General features: G+C 33.0%; 1 protein-coding gene across 1 annotated transcript; it reads left to right on the forward strand.

Moving 5' to 3' along the window:
- The first annotated feature begins 74 nt into the window (after positions 1–74).
- On the forward strand, positions 75–26216 carry mav (TGF-beta domain-containing family member maverick). Its single transcript, XM_015331619.2, has 3 exons — positions 75–1893; positions 16276–16405; positions 23793–26216. Exons 1-3 carry the CDS (start codon positions 1099–1101, stop codon positions 24803–24805), a joined length of 1938 nt encoding a protein of 645 aa, XP_015187105.2. The 5' UTR covers positions 75–1098; the 3' UTR covers positions 24806–26216.
- The last annotated feature ends 422 nt before the right edge of the window (positions 26217–26638 follow it).

Raw genomic sequence — 26638 nt, forward strand, 5'->3', positions numbered from 1 at the left:
CAGTAGTAGTGATGATGATGGTGGTGGTGGTGGAGGTGGTGGTGGTGGTGGTGGTGGTGGCAGCGGCGCCGGCAAGAGTTTTGTAGCGGCATAGGAGGCGGGAGCCCAATGAGGATATATATATGCACACGCAATACAGCACACAGTCGACAGCCGGCAGTCGTAGGTAGCGGTCCGTGCTCTCCTTCCTCCTTCATCCTTTAAGGTAGCGAGGGAGAGAACAAGAAAAAAAAGGAGAAGAGAGAGTAGTAGTAGTTATTCTTCTTCTTCTCTCCAATCGTTATCGAAGAATTTAGACTCGACTAATCACGAGTTTTATTATCGTTTTCTTCTATCGAGAAAGCTAAGATCGCATAAGAGATAGATATTAAAAATAAAAGAAACTAAGAGAGAGATATATATTTTACACCTATGAGAAAGATTTCATTGTGACAAGAAGTTAATCGTCTATGAAGATTCCTGCAAGAATTTTACGTTTACTCTCATTAATTTTCTTCTTTTGTTTTTCTTTTTTTAATTTTCTTCTTATGTTTTAATTAATTAACGATGACTGTTTTGGTGTTGTACTTGTCCTATCCTTCTCGTGGCCAGCCACGAGAATTAGGGTCAAAGATAAATGATCGAATTATTACAAAGGATTATCATCGTCGAAGAAGATAAAGAAATAAAAAGAATTGTTTTTCCCTCTTAAAAATTAAAAGATCTAATTAGTAACATCATTTAACTTCTTTATTCTTATTCTTATTTAGTCTGTTTTTTCTTTTATAACGAGTTCATGTGCATTCGTTTTTTAAGAATGATGTGTGATTATTGTATACGCTTTTCTTGTGTGCGACAAGAACGGATAGAAAAAAGGTGAAAAAGAAAAAAAATAGAAAAGATAAAAATAAATAGACTGAAATTATCAAAAAGACTCAGAAGAGGTGAGAGATAGTCTTGATCGTTCTAGATTAAAAGAACGATCGAAATAAGAGAGGAAAAAGAAGGGGAAAGTGTGAGATTCGCGTAGGAGAGCGTAGAACCGCGTTGAGTTCTCTCTGTAGAGAGTAGCCGAGCGATCAAGGCCCGGACACAGGCCACGAGCTCGCGTTCCTGGCTATGGGCAAGCTCTCAATAATCATTCGAAGTGGTACTCGTGAAAACGACCGAGAAGAGCCGGCAAAGCAAAAGCAACAAGAGCAGCAACAGCAGCAACAGCAACGCCAACAACGATATCATCGGCAAAGTTGTTGTCGTAATAACGCCAAAGTCATTTCGTGGTGTGCCGACTCTTCATCTGTGAATAGTAGTAGCTTGTTTGATGTTTGCGAAGAAACTGCTACGGTGAGATCCGGTACTCGAGGACAACCACCACGTGCTTTGAATGCTCTAAAGACGTTCCGCAACGAGACCACCTCTTTTTATTCGTTATTTTCGTTTCGTGCTACAAATTTTACGATAGACTCCGATAATAGTGTTGCTAATAAAGAATTTAAGGAACAGGATGAACTGTTAGTCGTTGGTGAACATTGTAAAAAAATTTCTTCTTCTTCATCTTTGTCTTCGTCGTCGTATTCCTCATTATTGAGGAAATCAACAAAAGGTTTATCTAAAAGTATTATCCTTGCTCTACTCGTGATGAGCGTTTTGTACGAGCCTACACTTGGTGTACCAGCACCGGCATCATCTTCATCTTCATCTTATCAGCTTCAACAACAGGTGGAAACCTATTCAAGATTTCTCGAATTCGAAGAGAACTACGAGGAGGAGGTGATATATGAGCCAACGGCAACGGCTACGCCAACTAGTGCTGGTCATTCTTCGAGGAACGTGCTCGGCGACGAAGAGCTTGAGATTATCAGAAGAAGCATCGTAGAAAGCCTCGGGCTTCGGAGGATACCTGATCCTTCTAAGGTAGGCGTTCTTCTGCACCCAATGCAGCACCATACGAGATCAAAATTATATCATATTTTTCGCGCACTTTATTGACTTGTTCAAAAATTTCATTTCTTTTTATTTTTCTTTCTTGTTTTGTTTTGTTTTCTTTTTTTTTTTTATAACCAACTATTGCAAATTAACGTTACGTACGTTAAACAATTTATTATCGTTATTTCGTAGAAAATAATCATTACGTATCTCTAGAATTTTTATTAACGTTATTAAATAAAAACATTAATGGGAGTATTTTTGAAAGGAGATCGATATTAACGATTAAAGTATATAGAAGTGTGTGTGATTTGAAAGTTATACGAGTTGGATTTATACACAGAAAACAAGTACACAATATCGGCTTCTTTCTTTTCATCTCTTCTCCTTTTCACCATACCACTACTACATGTATATATACATGTACAATACGCATATACAATATATAAACTATAAACTATAAACGCGCGTAATTAAAGAGAGAGAGAGAGAGAGAGAAAGAAGAACGTAACGGTATAGCTTGGTTAATCAAATGAGCGAGATTAGATAGATAAACAAATTTTGTTATTGTAAATAAAACATATTGCATTGGATCAATTTATTTTAGATTGTGAAACATTGATTATAATAATAATAATAATAATAACGATGATAATACTCTTTTTGGTTTTAATCGAAAGATCCTTTGTGTAGTAAAGAAGAAGAGAGAGTAACCGATTAATAGATTATTCTGTTGTTTAGTTACTAAGAATATAAACAGTCAAGTTGGATCAACTCAGCTATATCAGATTCTCTATAAACGTTTAAGATATTTTCGTACTGTCGAGTTATTTATGATCAGCATTGTTTGATGAAAGAGAATTAAAGAGATTGAAAGAAAGTTGAGCTGACTAATGAGATCAATGATTATAAAAGTGATCAAAGATTTATACATGTGTTTTAAGATAGTTATATATTTGGGATTATTTTTCAATTCCTTTTTTTATGATGACAAATAGAAAAAAAAAATACATATAAATATATATATTTATTTTAAAAATAGTTCTTTCTTAGGCAATTTGAAAAGCTTAAGAATAATATGACACAAAAAAAGAGAATGCATAAGTAAAATTGGTTGGTGACTTATTGTTAGAGTAGTTTTATAATCACTATATTTCAAATGTCTCTTCTCTCTCTCTCTCTCTCTCTCTCTCTCTCTCTCTCTCTCCGTTTCTCTATTTCCTCTTCTTTTTGTTGTCATGACTCGCGACCCACAGTCCGAAAAGAACTTCTCGATAAACTCATGAAAATGATTGCCTCCGATGACGATAACAACCGATCTCGACGACATTTTCTTCTTCATTCATAACTATTCCTCGAGTTCGTTGATCGAAGTTGGCGTTATCTGAACGTTAGAATGAATGAAAAGAATGAATATATATATATATATACTAATCTATATACATATGTGCAAGATATCACTTTACAACACCTTTCACTAACATTTTTATTCCTAGTTTGTTCTTTTATTTTCATTGAAATATTTAAGGCAGGAATTAATGAATATATTGCTAGGTAGAAATTAATTAAGATGGAATGGAAGTGTCTTAGTAAATAACTTACTGTCGTAAGTTTTTATGTAATGATTAAAATCGATATATCGATGTAAATGTGAGAATTCTTATATAATTCACGTGTTGTTATTGTTCAGTAATTATTACTAATAATAGCATTGTTGTGTTCTTTTATCCTTGCAACAATCTTCTTAGTATATTGTTTTCTATACAATGTGTAATGGTTTTCATTATTCTATTCTTTTTTCTTAGAAGTTAGAAGTTAGAAGTTAGAAGTACGTAACAAAAATCTATACTTAAATTGTATATGTTATCATCGTTAAAATGCATTATTCGGTTAATTCATGAAAAATGTAGGTCTTAAACAAAATAACTAGACGTTTTAGGAAAAATTCTATAGAAATATTTTCATGTGTGTTTATTTTATTGATCAAATTTCATATGTTTAATGTGCGTATGTATACATAAACATATTTGAAACAAAATTAGCAAAAAATAACACGTCGTCATAAAACATTGACCGACTAACGATCTTATTAAAAGTAAATAAACAAACTAATCTTTTTACGAAACTTATTTATTGTCAATAATTCGAAGAAGTTAACGTATGAAAGATGATCAAGTGTTTACAAATTAGCATTAACAACAACATCTATCGAAGCAACATCCGTCACGAGATTATTAGATAATTTTATGAAATTTTAATAATAATCTTATAAAAGTGAATGCCTAAGCTTAATTAACACACATATACAATTATTACTTTAATAATACGATTTATGCATGTGCACATAATATATGGAATTTTGGAAATATTTTGTCGAATATAATAATGAGAAATTTAGCAGAAAACAACTTGTAAACCTACACATATACATTTTGATCTCATTATAATTTAGTTAATTTAATTTTTCTTTATATTTTTGTACTGTGGCAGATAATGGGTTACCACAGATCAGTATAGTCATTCAATGGTTCATGAATTCATGAATTTCATGTTTTAATGATAAGATATGTAAAATATATTATGTTTATTTATAGAAAAAATAATTGATAAGGAGAATAATAAAAATAGCGACAGGAGTTTAGAGAATTTGGATCGACATAGTCGTCGGGTGCATTCGACGCGTCTCGTCGAGGCCACTCGACCAATTTTATCGACAAAATGTTGACCGCGTTACACGTGTCTATGACACGTCGCTTTTACATACATACAAACATATATAGAATAACGTCGTGCAGAGCAGGGTTCGTTGGCATCGTATAAAAAAGCATTCTCTGTAGTAGACGACAATGACAACGCGACAACGACAACGACAACGACAACGACAACGACAACGACAAAGACAACGACAACGAAAACGAATAGAAGGAGGAGGAGAATACATGATAGTAAAACAAGAGAGAGAGAGAGAGAGAGAGAGAGAGAGAGAGAGAGAGAGAAGAAGCTGTCATCTGGGAGCATCTGGATCGTTAAGAGCTCATAGATTCATGCGTGAAACGAGCCGTGTGACAGCGTGTATCACAGTAAAGCGTGAACAATCGAATCGCGTGTTCTTCCGATCATTTTCAACGACTTGTCTCTTTCCATTAGATCATTCTATTCGTAGGCGTGACAATTAATTCACATACACACAGACTTGTAAGTTTATTTATTTAATTGGATAATTTGAAAAATCTGCTATGGGTCTCGATTTATTACGCATCATCATTGTCTTCGTACGCGTCGTCAATTATCGCTACGCAAAAAGTAACACTAGAGTAATTGTGTCTTGTAAAAAATAAAAGTAAAAATTAATTGGTTGTACTTGTATATACATATATATATAATTGGAGAAGAAATACATGTAATATCATCATGTATGTGTGAATACATAGAGGAGATATATGTATGTACTACATAATAATCACGTTCTTTTGATGATATGCCGACACGAGTAAACATCTTTTCTCACGTATAAGAAGACTCGGCTTTCCAGATAAGCAAGCGACACTTAAAACGACCGGATTACTCGTGTCTCAATCCCCATGATCGTTATCTGACCGTACATTCCGAAGAATCTTATGTTGAGTCGAACAAGCGATCAGGTGGGTCGGGGTCTTCAATGCTTTCAATAGAAATTTTCATGCTTATTTGAATCTGACATCAAATGGCACAACCTGTCTCTTGTGCAACCTGTCAACGTAAACGTGTCCGTTCACATATTTCATTAGGTATTGTTTTTGCTATCTCATACCAGATAAAACGTTGTTGCTTTACGTTGTCCGTCTTATAGAGTTACCGATAATATTCTTGTTATAATTTTACAGTCAATCGAACGTGAAATCGTTCGTTCGTTCGTTCGTTCGTTCGTTCGTTCGTTCGTTCTTTCGTATATCTCTCTCTTAAGTCAATAAGAAAAATGGATATAATAGGAGGAGCAAAAGGTGACAAAGTGGTGACGCCTCGACGACATTTAGAAAGAAAGAAGGTACGTGGGAGGGAGAGAGGAAGGAAGGAAGGAAAGGTAGATCAAAGAAGAAAGAAACAAGAGGAAAAAGAAGAATATACTTTTAGTATAATGTCTCGTCGAAAGGTTTCGTCGCTTCGTTTCGCTTCGCAAAACCATCCCTTTGCTTTTTTTTTCTTCTTCTTGTTTCTTACAGAAGCCACTGATGCACGACAATCAAAATTTGATGAATAGGAAACGTGAGAAATGAATTTCAAAAAAAGAAAAATTGTATGAGAAAGAAAGAACCTTAATGTCGCTCTTCGTAGATTTCATCGAGTAATTTTAAGTGTGTCAAGGAATACGACTCGCGTACTTAAGAGACTCGCATGGCATGAAAAGACTCGTAGCATCATCTGAGAAAATGCGATCGTTTTGTCTTTGAAAATGAAAATTTTGAGCTTTGTCGAAGAAAGAGAAAGAACAATTTGGAGCACATCGATCTTTGATACTTTCAATTATCCTCGGTTAAGATCGGTACGGAAAATTTATTCCACGTTTTTTTTTGTTCTTCTAGTTATTCTTTTACGCGTTAATTTATCCCACATCATTAATCGACCAACCAGTCAGACATTATTATTTTTCTTTCTTCTTCCTTATATCGTATTTTAGATTTTCCTTGATTTATTATATTATTATTATTATTATTATTATTATTATTTACATATGCATGCATGTCTAAGAATCATTGATGAATCTTTTAAATGATGAATTCCTCATGAGTTTCTCAGAAATAGAAGAATATTTATAATATATGAGTAAAAGAGATATATGAAAATAAATGACGAGATGAGAATGTTCTTTGAATTCAATGAAAAACTTTACTAATCAATTTAAATTTCATCTTCTCGATCATTCTTTCACCATAAAGAATGAAATCTCTCTCTCTCTCTCTCTCTCTCTTAGATTTTTTTTGTTTTTGTTTGGTTATTGACCATTTCAGTTTTTGCCCCGTAACGGTATCATTATAGCTCTCTCGTGGAATCATCTTGTACCTACAGGAGGTTCAGCTTGGTGGAACGAGTTGTAACACGCTCGAAAGTTCAAACTGTTCTCTCGTCTCCTTGGCATGTAGTAGTATGTACATTGCACATGCTGCAGCCGTGTTGTGTTGCATCCTGAAACGACATACAGACGAGTCTCCTCCCGTGAAATTACGCACGGCGCGACTTCTCATTATCCAATCCCGAGCATTTTGCCGCGTGCACACACACCTTTATGTATACATACTTACCAACATAGATAGATGCATATATATATATATATATCTAATAGATAATGTGTATTCAAAAGTAACATTTGCGCGCGGTTTCTTTTCCCTTTCATCAAAATCTACGAGTTTTCTTGTTTTTAGAATTAATTATAGAATTAATTATAGAATTAATTATAGAATTAATTATAAAGAGTGAGAGAGAGAGAGAGGTGGTTGTAGCACACAACAACGATGAGAAGAGAGAAATGAAAATCGCTCGATCACTTTATATCCTTTTGTTCTATTTGAATTAATTTCGTTTCATTATGCGATTTAATCGTGCAAACCTAAAAGATACCCCGTAGATTCTCATCGCATTCGATAGCCGATTATTTCGCCGATAATGTTGTCGAACGTGCACACTCATTATTACGCGCGAACTTTATTATAATAGTATATAATTAATATACATTTACTTATTATATGGATGCATTTATTAAAAAAAAATTTCAACGATTTAGTTTGAGCGATAATTCAATCGATTTATCGATGGAAATTAATGTTATTTAAATTGAATACACGTATGATCATTAATTTTACTTTTCTACGTATCTACGATCGAATGCAACATTCCAATGAACTTTCCACGCGTCGTGTACAAGAGTCATCCATCTGTGGTTTATGCAAATATAAATCGTGATTCGTGAGAACTTTCACCTTTAGGGATAATAAAAAATACCATATAAATCAATGAATTTGTTAAATGGTCTTACGAAACTTTACAAAATAATATTTGACGATTTCTCACATTATTATGTTATTTATTTTATTGGAAATTTAAAAAATGTATAAAGTGCACTGATATTTTAAATATTCTAAGATCAATCGATCCTTTAGCATTACTGGTAGATCTGTAACACTAGTTGTTTGAAATATCCCAAGAGGAAGAAGAAGAAGAAAAAGAATAAGAAGAAGAAGAAAAAGAATAAGAAGAAGAAGAAAAAGAAGAAGAAGCAGAAGAAGAAGAAGAAGAAGAAGAAGAAGAAGAAACATGTTCCGTTCATTGTTACACGCATAAATTACATCAAGTATCTTTATAACCGTCGACGATGTTATACGACCGTACGAGGAGGCTTCCACCTAAGCTTTTTTTTTCTTTTCTTCTTGAACAACTTTGCTGATTTATGAAGTCGTTCTTTAGGATACCGTCTAAGTACTTAACAAAGTTCCATTAACTCTTAGAAAGAGAAAAAGTATATGTAATATAATATATGTGTAATTAAATTTTCATAATATTATTTTGATCAACAATTTGATTCCACATACACTATGATTACATATCTCTAAACTACAAAAAGAAACCTCGACGATGTTTTCACAAATCTCGGTATTCATTTGAAATTATTTTTCAGTTCGCGTCAAAGTTCCGTTGAAGCCACCTTCTTCGTTGCATTTAAGCAACAGGTGTCACGCACGCAGGCCGTACTATAAAGAGAGAAAGGTTGAGGGTGAGGGCGAGGACGAGGACGAGGGCGAGGGCGAGGGCGAGGGCGAGGGCGAGGGCGAGGGCGAGGGCGAGGGCGAGGGCGAGGACGAGAGATGCGGCCTCTTTTGCCCATCGGCACGCAACTTTGATCTCTAGCAGCGCACGCGCACGCGCATATCTTTCCATTGTATTTTCATTCTTTCCTTATTCCTTTAGCTTGCTTTTATTATTACCATATACATTTTTTAGTTTATTTTATTCCTCCTTTTTTTTTCCTACATATCTTCGTATAAGATGTTACTTCACTCGATGAGAAAGTTTTTTTCATTTATCGAGATAGATTTTTATCACCTTTTCGAGTGTTATTGAGATTCTAAAAAAAAGATTCGTTTTATCTGATAACGTTAACTTGCAATTATTACCGAGTTGTATTTATTTATATGCGTGAAGGTAGAAGGAGGGTGTGGGTGCGTCATAGGACGATGATGCTAATGTGACTCGTTATGAAACTATGCGAATTACTATTGACGGTGTGCCACTTCTTTTGACTTTTTTTTATTTATTATTTTTTTTTTTTTTACAATAGAAATAAAACGTGCGTTCTTCTCTCAGATTAAAGTATTCAATTGTATAAGTCTTTATTATAGTATTGTTTATTATATTAGATAACGTTTTAATAAAAAAATGATTGTAATTTTTCATTATAAACAATGTGTGGTAAAATTATCGAACACATAGAGACACCCATCTAAAAGTAATATACGTTCTCATAATTCAATGTAACTTTCTCTTGACTCTTCCAAGATTTGTAAGAAATAGTTACAGGAAGTACTTACTACGTCATTGATAACATAGAATTGTAAAGGAATAGATCGGTGACTCATGTGGACATATAACTATGGAAGATGGAAAAGTTCCTTTCAATGGTCTCTTTCGAATTCATTTTCTATTCTTTTTTTTATTTTTTTTATCATCTTTAATTTATCTTAAATTTCATGTCGTAACACCTAAGTCGTTTCTCTCTCTCTCTCAATTTGATTCTATATTATATCGTAGAAAATGATTTCGGACGATAATAATTTGATATATCTACCTATCTAACGATTAAATATTCACGGTATCTAAAAATACTCCGAGTATTTCATAGACGTATAAACGATTTCTACGGAAATAGAATGTTAACGTTTCAATCGTTTCACGAGAATGAGGGAAGTTCGTTCACGAGGATATTACAACGTTATGTCATCAATTAATACTTTATTAGAGATCCAATCGAGATAATTATATATCTTGTTGCGATTAAATCGATATCGTCTACTCACCGTTAACACAAAATACATACGTATTTAAGTACAGTACATTAAAAAGAGGAAGATGATAGTAGCTAATAACATACGCAAATAAAATATCTTTTTTCTATTTTTTCTATTTTTGTACGTTTAACAGAACGTATATATTTCTTTCTTTTCATTTGTCTTCTTCACCATTCTTTCATTTATATCTTCCTCCATCGATGGAATAGATAGATATTTCAGTTTGTTTTTTGATTCAACCGTTCCTAAGAATATTGTCGGATATTTGTAAAAGGTAAAAGGTAGGGGGAAGTTTTACAGGTAGGAGAATGTCATTGTGTGTCGTTGAGATTTTAAGGAAAAATTTGAAAGAACAACTCGATCGTCTGCTTCCTTGTGTTCTTGTCGCGGCTCTTGTGAGACTTCTTCTTCTTCTTCTTCTTCTTTTTCATCTTTTTCTTTTTCTTATTCTTTGTAAAAAGAGAAGTTGCTTTGCACTGGTTGGTAGTAGTAGACAGGACGTCGTCTAACGTGGGTGGTCCTTCTTGCCCCACTTTCGCTTACGCATGCACGAGCACGTGCACGTGCGTCGTTTTCCTTTGCCTTGCCTTGCCTTGCCTTCCCTTCCCTTCCCTTTGCCTTGAATCCTTTTTACATTAGTTCTTGTCTTCCTTCCTCCCTTCCTTCCTTCCTTCTTCTCTTTTTATTTTTCGCCGACATATGCACCTTTGCAACCTCTTGCTTTCCAGCCAATATAAAAATCGATGAAACATTATTCGTTACAATCGCAAAGACACTTTTTTCTTCATTTAATCCAAAAATATTCTTAACACGCACTATATACTTATATACAATATACTTATTTACATCCTTTCCAATAGATTTCGAGGTCAGCTAGTCACGATAATGAGGATTATAATTACACGCGTGTGCACGCAGGTGTATGTGTTTGTTTTTACGAATCATTGAGGTTCTTAGGATCCGGCATGACATATAACATATATCCGGATCCTTTCTATTACAAAAGAATACCTGCGAGTTTAGAAATAATCAAATAGACAAAGATAGAACAGGTGCGTGATAGGGAATGAGAAACGCTTAGCAGAGATTTCAAAAAACATTTGGAGTTTCCCAATAGCATTCAGCAAGACGGTAACAAAATTATTCGAGTATATTTCTATTTTTCCTTCTCTTTCCTTTCCTCTTTCTCTCTTTTTTTTTTTTCTCTTTTTCGTAACAAGTTCGCACGTTAGCAAATCATCGTAATGCGTGTCTCTTAATCATTTCTCCTCACCATTCGGCACCCTTGACTCTCTAAATTTATTTCGAAATATAGCATACCCTCCTTTTTTCACATTTACGTTTAACTTTCAAATACTTACTTTTACTACTTGTTATTTCTTTTTCTCCCCCTTGTCTAATTTTTGTCTAATTTTTTTTCTACAAATACCTTCTTACACGCACACACACACACACACATTTAGTTTAGTTTAGTTTAGTTTAGTTTTCAGAACTATATGTTATTTCTTTGAAAATGATTGTTAATCAAAATATTAGATTCATTTATGGAATTGAATTATTTTTAATCGAAATTTGTGTTAATGAAAATAACACGTTTCATCTCTTTTTCTCTCTCTCTCTTTCTTATTTCTTTCCTTTTGTCTTGTTTTATTTATTTATTTTTTTTTTTCTGAAGAACGCACGGCGCCGTGCGTTTGCCCTGTCTCGTACGTATCCTGGTAGCAATGTATCTACATAATGGCCCGCACGCTAATTATAAGTATACACCCACGTGGTGGGCATACTCATTACATGATTTGAAAAATATTTATACCAACTAGAAGACTTTGAACTTTTTTTTCGAAAGCATAATCCCATCTTACATGAAAACTTCGATATGATTACAAAGTTTTACATAGACAATTTTTAAAAAGGAAATTAATAGAAATACAAATTCATACCAGGTAAAAAATATTTATACGTTTGCTTACATATGTATGAACAAAAGTTTTCTTCGCAAATACGTCAAAGCATTTGTGAAACACTTGTTAAGTAGAATACTTGGACTATTTGATATTCCAACTTGAATTATATTGTCAAAAATTACGAAAGAAGTGTCATCAATGTTTTCCCTTATAAGCATAAGATTCAAATTGTTGTTCGTTAATGAAGATGAAAGATGAAGGAGAAACTAGACGAGAAACTTGACAAGAAACTGGAGGAATTATAAAACGAGAAGAGAAAGAGAAATTAAAAAGAAGGTTGTTTGTTAAGAAAAGATGGAAAACACTAGCAAAGTGCGTGCTCCCGCAACTTGGGGCGGCTATAACTCAAGTCGGCGAGAACGAATAAATTGTGAAAGATAAAGGCCAGGCCTGTTTATCTGAAGTGATATTTATGGGATTTCTACGTTGATAATTCGGTTACATGCGTACCATATTATCGGGACACTTAGGCAATTGCGTCCACGAAGGAAAAGAGAGAGAGAGAGTTTAACGTACTTTTCGTTTATATTATTCATCTTTACTTTACAAATATTTTCTTGATAGATCACTTTTTTCTATGTATTATAATTTATTTCTAAATTTGATGTCAATGATCGATAAGATATATAAAACGAGTTTTATATTAATCATTTATTTATTCTTTCTTTCTTAAATTTACCTGTCTAAGGTACTTCTCACATATTGTGAATGATTTCATTCGATTAGTTAACATCCTTCAAGAATTTCATTTCTAATCGGTTGGATTTTAATGATCGGTGACATTCTGACGACAGTTTTTTTTTTTTTTTTCAACGATGACTATGACAAGTCGAAAAGAAAAAAAGAGAGAGAGCAAATTTCAAGAGATAAAAAATCCCTTTCGTCAGTGATCATCTTATCCTTTTCGTGTTATCTACATATGTATATATACACATATGTAATTCATTTATATGCATATATATATATCGTATATCAATTGATCAAAAATAACTGAAAAGTTACTATGTTCAGCTCACTATGACAGGCTGCAATCACTTGGTCGTTGAATCGACGCTAACGAGATTTATGATTGGTTTAAATTTGAAGAGAAAGTTAGTCGTTTCGTCTTCCTTTTATACAAAGGAAATTTCTCTCACTCTCTTTCGGTCTTTTAGCAAAGTTAAAGATCAGGAACACGTTTGTATACACTTTTGATAGGACTTAATACATGGTTCTGCTGGCTTTTCACAAGAAATGCATTTCATGCATAAGCATAGCATACGTAAAGCTAATTAAATGAAATTTCTCGATCGTTTTGAAGGACGGAAGACGATGCTGTGTAAATTAGCCCTCCTTTCTTTCCTTTTTTTCCTTTTTTTTTTGAGAACAGGAGAGAAGGAGAAAAAGAAAAATGCAGCGTCATGGCGATGACGTATTCAACGTCATCATCAAGATCGACCGGTAAATCACCAAACCGGTATTTTTGTTGTCCGAATTTCTTCGAATTAGAGAATGTTTACGGTTAAATTACAATCGCATCGATATTAGTGAAGATATAAATGATGTCAAAATATATACATCGATTTGTTGATAAATAATTTCGCGTGAAATTTCATATATATACCTAATATGATAAATATCTCTGGTTGATAAACAATTTCGTTTAACGCAAATCTGTTGAGATTTTAACGAGTCGAAGGCGTGCCCAGAAAATTTATTTTGTATTTTTCTTCATTTCACGAATCTCTTCCGAGAAAGATATCTTTTTTTCTTTTTATATATTTATCGTTCGAGTTCGACTTTCGAGTCCAAGGCCAATCGATTTATATAACTATCTCTCTTTTTTTTCTTTTTTTTTCTTTTTTTTTTATGTATATCCCGAAGTTTTAGATGTATTCTAAAATTTCTATTCTCGTTTTTCGCGTTTGCGAATAATTAAGCAAGCCATATGTAAAAGAAACGCATGGAAATTCCCTGCTGAGCGTCCGATCCGATTTGTTGTTGTTTCATCCACGTCCGGTGATCTGCTGCTGTGCTGCTCACTTAGCCTCGCGAATTTGTTTTTGCGCTTATGCATACCAGGACACTGTTCTCTCAAATCACAATTTTAAAAGGACCAATTGACTGACCTACGCAGACTACAGAGGGCTAGTAGTATACTTGTCGTTTACTTAAAGTTTCTTAAAAAGAAATTACGTTCGTCTAGACGGATTAAGAGATGAACGGAAGGTAGGAGGGAAAAGGGAGAGCTTGAAATTTATCAATGAAGGAAATGCGGTCATACTTATGACGTGTGAATTTCCAAATGTTTCATAATAAATTTTACGATTATTATATATATATGTAGGTACTAGGTGCTATGGCTTTCTTCTAATACTAAACTGTTAAGATGGGTTGTAGCACTGAATTTTTCTATATATATATGAGAAATTGTAGACACCGTATGTTTGATTGCTTGAGTTTCAATATGAATTTGTTCGTATCTAATTGTCGATGTAGGGGGCCACCCACAAAGATCTCGTCATGACTTTCTAAAAAGCCCATACTTCACACTCTCTCTCTTTCTCTCTTTAACTTCATTTCCTTTACCTAGCATGAATATCGTGAAGTCACGTATTCTTTAGCTTTGCAATAGCTTCAAAGAAAACGAAGATAAAGAAGAAGAAGAAGAAGAAGAAGAAGAAGAAGAAGAAGAAGAAGAAGAAGAAGAAGAAGATGATGAAGACGAAGACGAAGAAAACATTCTTCTCGAACCGGAACTTGCCTCGGTGAAGTTAACTGATCTTAAGAAGAAGACGAAAAAGAAGAATCTATCTCTTTCTTTGGAAAAAAAAAAAAAATGAAAAAGAGAGAGAAGTTAAATGACTTTAAAGGGATTGGCGGGGGCGTTAGGTTGCCACGATGAAGGATGACTCACCTATCGTCTTCACCGTCTGCTTCCGGTGAATTCAGGAGGATCTCGTCACGATTGTTTACTTTATTTCTCGTCTCGTTTTTGTCTTTTTCTTTCTTTCCTTAGTTTCGTCATTTTTTTTTATTGAAGTTTATCAATAAATTCATATATATCTATATTGTAAAAGTTTGATCGAACTTATACCAAAGAAGAGGGTTAAACAAGAGACACGTGTTTTCTTTGGGATTTTTGTTTTTCTACAATCTTTTTCACTTCATTCACATTGTTCATTATTACAAATAGAATTTTCTTGTAACTCGATCGAATTGTACGATTTTCTTCTTAGAAATGATTAACCAACTTTATTAACGTGCAAACAAAAATGACGAACGCGATAATATTATTTATATCTACCTTCTCGAGAAATGGGATAATGTTAGAATTGAAAGATGTTGTGTTTTATATGATGATTGGTCGCATTGATGAATGCACGTCTTAATTTTAGAAATGATCTCTCTTTCTTCCTATTATTCTCATCGATCAATCAAAAGTTTAACTTTTGCTCTCTCTTTTCTCTCTCTCTCTCTCTCTCTCTCTCTCTCTCTCTCTCTCTCTAACCATAATCATGCACTTTTTTCCTAATGATCACAAGTATAAATATATTTATTTGAAAATAGCAAAGTTATCATTTAATAATAATGGAATTGGAAAATAAAATTGTCAACTTTGTTTCTATTTCTAAATCATAGAAATATCTTTTTCTGTCTCCTTCTCTTTCTTGTTATTAATCTCAGAAACGTCATCGACGTCTGGTCTTTTCAACTAGTGAAACGTCCGAGAAACAGTGCCGTAGACGTTCTTAGTACCTTCTGAAGAGTAGAAAGAAGAGAAAGAGAGAGAGAGAGAGAGAGAGAGAACAACTTGAAAGTTGGAGAGGAGCTTTAAGAGGGATGAAAAAAGGGGTAAAAACGGTGGGAAAGACAATGAGGACAGAGAAAAAGAGAGAGTATGATTGTTAACTAGAGCGTAAAATTCACATTTGATTCGTGACAAACTTTATGTTGCGACGTTCAAAAATTAGATCTTTTTTTTTTTTTATGTCGATCGTCAATGGCACATTTTTTATGGCAATGATTATCCATCCGTTTTAGTTTTCTTGTTTGATCATTTCATTTCTTCTTGATTGCTCGTAATTGATCCCTAATCATTTTTACTTGGATATCCAATCGTAATAAATATACATATATCAGATTTAACGTGGATAGCTTATTTAATTGGAACGTTAACGAAGCAACCAGGTAATAATAAGTTTTACAAATCAATGAGAAGTATAATAAATGATTATTTTATACGAGTTCATTGAACTTTTCTTTTTTTTTAATCATGACAATTATAAAACTTATTTTTTACGGCTTATAAAGGTGAACATATATGTACGAGAGATTTGTACGTATTTTACATTCTATATATTCCTTTTGTTTTTTTCTTTTTTTTTTTTTAGGCTAACGTAAGCCAGACGGAATACGAGAGGGCGCACAGAGAGTACCTGAAGAAAGTGCAGCTGTCGCAGCATCATGGACCACCGCAGGAGTCGAGAAAGCGAAGAAGACTTCACGTGTTTCATGGCACAGGTATATTAAATCAAAAGAAAATAAAACAAATCACGTGAGAATTACTTTATTTTATACGTATGTATTTTATACGTATGTATGTGTGTAAAAAAGTCTTTTTTCCATCTCATGTGAAGAGTAAAAAAAGAGAGAGAGAGAGAGAGAGAGACTTGAAATTTTCACGCGTCGCTCGTAAACTTGTATAAGAAAAGACCTGACACTTTGTTTCTTATAAATGAGAGAAAGGGTTAAAAGAAAGAAAGAGAAATTAAAGGGTCATTTTAAAAAGAGCCTCGAAATTTTAGCCAAGAATTCTGACTAAAAAGGGGCCCCGGGGGTGTCTCTCAACCCCTGAAACCTGGGCGAACTTTTGCGAAGAACTGCAAACTCGTTTCTTTTGAATTTTTTTCCTTCTTGTTTTATGCTCCCACACTGAGTAATAAAAAAGATGAAGGAGGTGAAGGAGAATCCCGGTGGTAGTTCAAAAGGAAGTTGCAAAAGTTGGAAGATTGATACTCCTGTCTCGGTCAATGAACTTGGACCGAAAAATCTTTGCGATTTCGACAAAAGAAAATGAATCGACTATAGAATCGATTCTGTAAGTGTTTAATAACGATGACATAAGTTTTCATCTTCGAATGCATCATTCTCGTCGTTTCTTACGTCAAATCTTTTTCGTTTGTCCTCTTTTCTGAGAAACGGTGACGAATAAGATAACTAGTAAAGATAGAAGATATCTAGATTGCTGGCTAGATAAACTAGAGAGGGAGAAACTAACGGATGCTGAGATCCTAAGATTCGAAGAGTATATTTCTTTTGGAGTGTCTCGAGCAAATATACGAAATGCTATTATTGGAACTTGCTGGATCAAGATAGAGAGAAAGAAAGTATCCATTTAGTAGAGAAAAAATGGAAAATTATTTGTTAACTACATTCTGACCAGATGACTTGGAAAATTATTAGAGGCGTTCTCGGAAAAAATGTAGATGGTAAAAAATGTAGGTGGTCACAAGTATAATTGCCACTTCGTCTAAATAAACTTAGGGTTAGGGTTTGTATAGAGAAAGGGTTCGAGAGAAACGTGACGTTTGGCTAGAAAGCAAAGTCGAGTAATTTGTTGTTTCTCTTTCTATTATACAAAATTGTACGATTTATTATTTTTCTTTTCTCTTTAATTTTGTATTTTCTCAGACAGTTATCGTTGATTTCGAAAATAATGTTTATTCGAGTAAATAAGATTAGAGAAGGGTTTCGAGAGAAAACCCTTATATATTATTAGATACATATATATATTTTTTTAAACACATTTGCAGTTTGCTTTTTTCTCGTCATTTTATTCTTTTTTTTTCTTTTTTCCTTCATCAACAACTAGTTGATAATATTACATATACATGTATATATATATATATTTAGTCGAATAATATAATAAGAGAATCTCTTCTACACTTGTAAAATAGAATGTATATGTGTAGGAACTTTGAAATATTAACAGCATTAACAAAACGGTACGAAAATTAAAAGTTTGCTAATAGTAGTATCGTTTATCTTTGATAATAAACATTATAATTAGAATTATTTAATTAAAGAGATACTCGTTTTCAGTGACAAGTAGATATTTCTCATCCTGCTGACCGAAAAAGCAAGTTAGTAGTAGTAAGTACATATTATGGAATCTGGTATCTTAAGATGACCTTAGGTTTTAGGTCGGACATTCATCTAAAGTGTACCTACTCGAGCTGACCAGTCTGAAGTGGTGCTTGTCTACGGTGGTAGCAACGTTAAGAAGATGAAAAGAAGAAAAATAGAGAGACAGAAAGAAAGAAAGAAAGAAAGAAAGAAAGAAAGAAGAAAGAAGAAGACTTCTTTGCTCGTGACGGCTCGCCTCGCAGCCGCTACACGGCTGTTATTATGAAATAGAAATTCCATGCTCGGCGGAATGCCGAGCGACGAGTTCCTCGATGCAATAAGAACGAATCGTCAAGGAAATGCACAAGCAGCAACAGCAATATAGAGAAGAAGAAGAAGAAGAAGAAGAAGTTAGTAGCAGCGGTAGCAGATAGTCTGCACTCTGCTTTGGTGTGTTTCATCTAAATAGTTTTCAGATACAATTCTATATTATTAGGAATATGTGATAACTTTTATATTTTATAGATTACTAAAAAAGAAAATTCGTTAAATTTAAATTGATATGATTTTTCAAATGGATACTATTATTAGTACAATAGTACTATGATATAGTATAATTAAGTTATTTTGGACATTTTTTTTCTCGCTCTCTCTCTCTCTCTCTCTCTCTCTCTTTTATTTTATTTTTAGCACCACGTGCAATTTGCTTCCACGTTTTAACACGATTAACGGCGCCCGGACGATATCTCAGCTAATTGGATTACCATTCGTGCCAGCGTTGTCATCGAACTCGACGAATTCATTTGGATTCCTGACGACATTCGAATGATGTTAACAATTTTTCAACGAATTAGATAAATATGTTTATCAATTGTATTAAAAAAAAAAAAAAAAAAAAAAAAAAAACAACAACAACAATTGTATCTTTTAATATATGTATGTGCAAAAGACGTAGGATGATAAAAGTAAGAACGTAGAAAACGTAACGTCAATCATCTTGAAATTGATCTAGTCAAAGTAATAGTAAGTTAGGCACACTAGTGTTGGCGTATAATCAGGAAGTACAAAATAAGTCGGAGGACCTTTAATCATAAATTTTGCCGATTTAACTGTTCGTACTCTTGAATTGATATTACTACGACTGAAGTTAGTGTAAAACATTGAAATTTCGTTTTCCATGAATCGATGTAAGAGATTCTGTAAAGGATACAGAACGGAAGACGCATTTCTCTTCTTTTTCTTTCTAGATTTCTTACGCTATGCAAAAATACCTTACGAGAAACGTACTTGGTGTCTATTCTTAGAATCAAAGTCGTGTGATAAAGTCTATAATTGGCACGGCTTACGATTCCGCGATGTATATGTGTGTTACCGTGTCGGTTATTTAGGGCGTATAATCGTTTCGCGATTTCGCAGTACGAAATTCTCCGTGTCTGACGAATATCAACAGATATTCGTTGTTTGCCGAGTGTATTGAAGAAAATGCCATGAATTCCGAAAGGATATATCATTCGAGCTATTTTCCCTGGAATCGTCACTTTAAAACCATCTATTATCTCTCTGTATCTCACCCTCGCTTCGCCTAATTCTATTTGTGAATGAACGTACCTAGTGCGTTTCGATCCGTAGATATTGACAATAAGAAGAAATAAGAGATACTCTCAAATATTTCACAATGTGTCATTCATTTCTAAATAATAATATTAGAATAATTAGATACAAATTTCGTATTTCTATAATTAACTCTTACAAACTAATCATCTATCTCATCTAATACTTAATAATCATTCTAAATACTTAATAAATCATTCGACAGAAAGTCCAATTTGTCAATCAATTGAAACAATTTGTTTTCCAGTCCCATAAATGTCCCTAGGCATCCCATAATTTTGTAGAATCTTATTCTTATCTAGCCAATAAATCATTCTATTTCTTTCTCTTTCACGTAGCACGTGCTCGCTCTCTCTCTCTCTCTCTCTCTCTCCCTAGAGAGAGATAGAGATATAGAAAAGATAATTCTATGATGCATGGAATGTGAACGCAACGCATAATGAAAATTTCACGTTCGAATCGTCGATAGAACATACCAATCGTGATAATTTGACATTCTTCTATTGGATCTCTGCAGGATCCAATAAACTGGAGAGAGAGAAAGATGGAAATAGATAGTGGGAAGCGGGGGTGGTAAGACACGCTTAGACACGTTTCTAACGTGTTATAAATCATTTCGACCCACCCACACGAAACTTCCAGCTTCAATTATTTTCAAGATTAGACCCGCGGGAATGATTTTAGTGGCGTCTTTAGAAAATAAACAAATAGGACATGCGTTTCTACGATTCGAGGAAATGATTGTGTCAATGTTTAATGGATTTAAATAGAGTTAATTATTACGAAAGACTTGTGCTTTTTTTTTTCATTTACGGTGCGTAGGTGGCTCGGAATATAATACGAAATTCTTGAACAAGAACATAAGGGATTTGAAATGATTTCAATTGCAACCATTAATCATTTTTACTGATTGTTCGTTTCTTCTTTTTGTCATTCTTTATATTTGATTATATGTGAATTAAATGTATTAATTAAACTCAAAGAGGAAAGTTTTACAATCTAATAAATGCATAATGCTCTTATATTAGTACACTATTGTTCGTGGAAATCGTATAGAACACTATAAATGAATGAGTAATGCACATTACACACGTGTTAGGTACTCCATTAGAACATCATTCTTCGAATTCGAATAATTCGACAGTCTTTTATTTCTAAGAACTATTATTCTAATAGATGCACACGATATATACGGTATTTTATTACTACAATGGAATATTTGAATTTGTGTAATTGACATTTTTTGTCTTCGCCAACTGAAAGTTTACACACGACACACATTGAAAAATCGATGATTTTTTATTGACGATAGTACAAGATAGTTATTTTTAAAGTAAATCGAGATGAATTCCACGAAGTCGTTCGTTAAATTTCATTATCAGTATCTTCGACATATATACATATGTAGCTAAAAGCTCGTAAAATCCGTGTTCCGAGTATGGCGAACAAGAAGAAATTTCGAAGAAGATAAACTCTCTTTCCTACTATATCTCTTTTTAACAAAATATACAAATAAAAAAAGGACGAGATAAAGGATACGAAAATGAAATGCTCGTTTTCTTTGATAAGAAACGGGTTCGTTCTTTCGAGAAATTCTTTGATATTTTAACATAGTCTAAAAATGATAATAGATTTACGTACATTTTTTTCAACAACAGCAACAACAACAACAACAAGAGCAAACATTTGATTATGAAAAAAGTATGTGTGTGTGTGGGAGACAAGTTAAATGTTATTTACAAGATGTCGAAGTAATATATTTCGAATTTGATTCGGGATGATGCAGTAATAAAAACGAACGAGTCGAATGTTCTTTTTCCTTTTATCGTAGTCCACTTTTATGTAGAGTACTTCTTTGAAAATCTTTATTTGAAGTGAGACATAAATTAGCTCGTAATTTAACGTTAATGATGAAACTTCGAGTAATCTGCATACATATTTCCTGTTATTGTAAATTTCATTTACTAATATCAGAAAGTACAAGTTTTCGAGAGTCGAACGTATCGAAATTTATTGAAAATGATCGAGAGGTGTGATCTAGAAATAAGGATGTTTAATAATAAACCTTTTCAAATATTATTATTATTATTATTATTATTAATATCATATTTCTCTGATCGTAAAAATGTAAATTATTAAGAAAAAATAATAATAACAAGTTCGAAAGTTGAAATCATTCGACAGGAACGTATCGTGAATGATTTAGATAATAATCTAATAATGATCTAGAAACGATGTAGAAATAAGAACGTTTAATTATGAATGCTTCGAATACATGATTATTTCTGTGATCGTAAGAAATTCAATTATCAGAAATTATACAATAAATTCGTGTGTTGTTGAAATCGTTCGATTGGAACATATATAAAATAATCGAAGAAATTATCTAGGAAATAATATAGAAATGATCTGAAAATAAAATTAGTATCATTTTTTCGAAATAACTTCATTGGTTTAAATAAGTTTCATATGTAAGAATATTATTGGAAATATTACATATACTAGTATTATTTAGAAAAACACTTAAAAGTTTCTTTTCCCATTTATCTATGGTATATATACAAGGTGTTTAGAAAAACCTTCAACAGATATGTTAACAATGGCATTTAATAGTGAATTAAAAATCGTTTGGTAAGAAAACAATGTAACAAGTTGGAAAACTTTCTCTTTGCTATTAACTTCGAACCTTTATTATCTTATTCTCTCTTTCCATCTTTCTAACAATCCATTGTTAGTTGGCAATAAGCCCGAGTTTCATAAGCTACTTTTTACATGAATTGCTTTCTTGCATTGTGTCGTGTCCTCCATTTGCTTATGTCCACATTATATATAGAAAAATGTTTGTTAAACAATTAACTTGGCGATCAGCCTGGAATTCCTTTCAATACAAATTTCTAGGATAAATAGGAAAAGATTGAAATACTTTGAAGTATCTTTACGTATGATAAAAAGATCAAATAATGTAAAAGATAATGTAAAAGATAATGTAAAAGAGGATGGTGAAGGAGGAATGAGAGAGAAAGGAAGACGCATGAATGAGTTAGATTTTTTCAAATGTTAACGCAAGTTAGAAACGTTTACAAAGAGAAGAACGTGATCGATCACGTTGTCACGTTATAATGTGTTTGTGGTGTAACAAGCAGTAACGTTCAGCACCGACCTACTTCTCGCGCGTTGACATCAAACACGATAATGTTCTAATAAAGTACCTAACACACGTATACGCGTATATATTAGATTAAAAAGCATCAGTCTTTCGTAATAATTAATAACGTTTACATTGGTGATTTTGTTGAATAATTGATTTGTTCAATAAATACAATACATTTAGTATCTCTTACCAATTTTTCTAAATACAATCATTTATATAAATATACTCGTACATTGTATATTGAAAAAAGAAAAAGAAAAAAAGAAAAAAAAGAAGAAAAAAGGATTAAATAATTATTCATTGAACAAATGGATTACGACGTCTGGCTTACACAGGATGTTAGCAATGGTTCACGATCTTCCACGATGTAGAAAATGCAGACAGTCCCCGGACCGTGAGACAATTATTAACGCGTCGCATTAAACACGTTTTACTCTTTCTCATACAGCATATGCATATTCACCGAGCAATTATTGTTAACGTTTCGCCTGGAAACAGCAGATGCTGGATAAAGATGATGCCATCTATTTGCATCCCTTTCAAAGTCTTAGCTATTTCGCGATTGCTTCTAGAAATGGTATAGGCTTCCAAAATGCATATATCGAGTTGTTAAAAAATACAAGTTTACATTTAGTCGGATGTTTTGTTGATCGTTGATCGTTGATCGTTGATCGTTGATCGTTGATCGTTGATTTAATATATTATTACAACGAAACCCTTCGAAAATTTATACATCTAAATATATCTTATTTTCGTTGTATTTTTGATATTATTCATCTATTATTCACTTTTCCTCATTTAATTTCAACGTAAAAACCTAAATGCGTTAGTCTATCGCATCGTCTGGATAAAATGATTCCCCGGCTTGTAATCGTTCATCCATTAATGATTTTCCATTTTCTACTGACGTAATAGCATTCTTCATAACAATCTTTAAACAGACATAGCAGAGGCATACAAACACAGAGATATACATATATATATATATATATAAATATATATTTCGATTTCTTGTTACAGAGCATTCTGGAAATAGGACGAGACGAGAGACGACGGAAGCAGAAGCAGAAGCAGAAGAAGTAGAAGATGAAGAAGATAGCAAGATTCTTCAACGATTGTTCTTTCCCGTGGAAATTCCCGAGGATTTAGATGAAGAAGATTCCACGGTTGATCACGCATCCTTGAGGTTCCTGTTGGTGGGAGATCACCGAGCTACCAACAATGACAACGATTTGGAAATTATCGTTTATCTACGAAACGAACAATTGTATTCTGACACGATAGTTTCATCTTCATCTTCGTCGTCGTCGTCGTCGTCGTCGTCGTCGTCGTCGTCGTCGTCGTCGTCGTCGTCGTCGTCGTCGTCGTCGTCGTCGTCGTTGTCAAAAACAAGGCCAATAACGAGGAGAAAAAGTCCACAAGTAAGAAGAAGAATTCGATTGAACGATCCAAGAAATTCAAAGTGGTTAGAAGTGGACGTGACGGAGTTAGCGATAGCATGTTTACTCGATGAACGAAAGAACCTTGAATTAGATTTACAATTTCTTCAAAATGGTTCACCGATTCGTCGCGTTTTTGCTTTACCCGCATTAAATGTTTTTACAACTGCATCCTATGATGTAACGGGTAATAATAACGGTAATAGAAGAAGAAAACGCGGAACACCGGAAAAATTGATGTCTCTTCACAAGGGACGTAGGACCGAGTGTCGTGAGGATAATAAAAAATGTTGTAGACACGAGATGACGGTAATATTCAAGGATCTCAAAGGTTTCGAATTTATTGTGCAACCTAAGACATTCGACGCGGGTTATTGCAAGGGTCGATGTCCACCTAGATACAATCCTGCTCATCATCATGCACTTTTACAAAGTCTTATATGGAAGGAAGACAAAAGGAAAGCACCGAGGCCTTGTTGTGCACCAAGCAAACTCACCGAACTCGAGATTCTTTATTTCGACGAGAACGACTCTACCACTTTGAAGATTTCCAATTGGAAGAACATGCGTGTGCTGGAATGTGCTTGTTCGTAGAAAGGGAGAAAGGGGCCTTCGAAAAAGAGAGAGAGAGAGAGAGAGAGAGAGAGAGAGAGAGAAAGAGATATGGTCTTGAACCAATCCAAGAGTCGTTTAGGACTCACCAAAGAATCGTCCGAATAACATTTAGTTTTGTGTAAGGTGGTTTTCTCCTTTTGATTTTCTTTTCTTTTCACTTACATCCTTTCCTATAGATCTTCCTTTCGTTCAATTAATATAGGAGATACACAAGATGATATTAAAGGATTAGAAATCAAATTCTAAGGGAAAAACCACCATCAAACAAATCCAGACCCTTTGACTCCCTCTCGGTAGTAGTGGGTCTCACATTGACTGTGATACTAAGATATCTGCTCGTCATTGTTCATTATAATTTAATATTAGTCGTATTTTTTAATGATAGAGAATTCTTTTTAATCGTTTCAAACCTGATCGAAGTTATTGAATGATTTTTAACTTCTTTTTTATTTATACATTTACATATATATATATATATATTTTTTTTATACGTTTTCAATTCTCCGTGTACCTATATGTCACTCAATTTTTTATCCTTTCTATACAAATTATTATTTAATGATTTATTAATTATGATTTAGTCTTTCATATATTTTTCCAATCGTATATTTTATTATTAAATCATTTGTATGAATATATTTTATTAATCGACCTATCGATCAGGATATAATGTTTCGTTGTATACAACTAGTGTCATTTAAAAGCGTACATCGTTACTCTTGAAAACTATTTATTTCTAAATTGTCTTCATCCTAAACATGCCATATCGACGATAGTTTTCTAGTAAGCGTAATGGCCTACGATTCTGATTGACACTCACTGTATGCACGAAAAGGGCCATAATCATTAATGTATCTATATTCCATACGTATTTATTAATTTATTACAATCATTTTTTAGACTAACTATTAAAAAACAACAAAATACTTGACTATGTATGATACTATTGCTACTATTATTATTACGCACAGCAACGTTAATCTCGAGTTAAAGTTATCAAAAAAAGAAGACGAAGACGAAGACGAAGACAAAGACGAAAATAGAAATGAAGAAGAAGAAGAAGAGGAAGAAGAGGAAGAAGAAGAAGAAGAAGAAGAAGAAAAAGAAAAGAAATAAAAAGTGTGTTTTGCAAGTGAAAAATCCTTTGTTTTTTAAAAAAAGAAGAAAGAACAAACATTTTTCTTTTATTTTTATTTAATTTTATTAGTTCCTATAGTATTTATGTGAAAATAGAATCTCCGTACGATTATATTATTATTCATTGCATTACTTTGAGAGAACAAATTTAATCTTATCACTCTACTTCATCTACATCATTAGGAAAAACGTATTACATTTAAATTAGATAAAATAAAAAGAAAAAAATCTCCAATTATATATTTAAATTATTCGTCCGATTTTTTATTAAAAAAAAAAAAATATATATATATATATATATATATATATATATTTATATCTTCCTACCACGCACAATGAATACAGAAATTCCTCGTTGCTCCGTTATTACCTTTTATATACCCTCTCATTTGTACGTAATAAAATATAAAAGAGTACGAACATTTACATAAATTATTATTATTATTATTATTATTATTCTAATTTATATGGAAAAATCTTGTCAATAAAAAAAAGCGGACAATTTTTTTTATTGTTGCATTTTTCCTTTTTGCTCGTCATTTTATTTTTATTTTTATTCGTAATGATCTGCGTATCATTATTTATATAAGGTCGACACTTCCTACGTTATAATGAGAGAGAAAATATAATATGCCTCTCTCTTCTTATAGCTACCCTGTGTGTTAGATAAAATAT

This window comes from Polistes dominula, unplaced genomic scaffold (genome assembly GCF_049000335.1).
Source record: "Polistes dominula isolate Pdom_NZ unplaced genomic scaffold, Pdom_raw_medaka contig_11, whole genome shotgun sequence".
Classification (NCBI taxonomy): domain Eukaryota; kingdom Metazoa; phylum Arthropoda; class Insecta; order Hymenoptera; family Vespidae; genus Polistes; species Polistes dominula.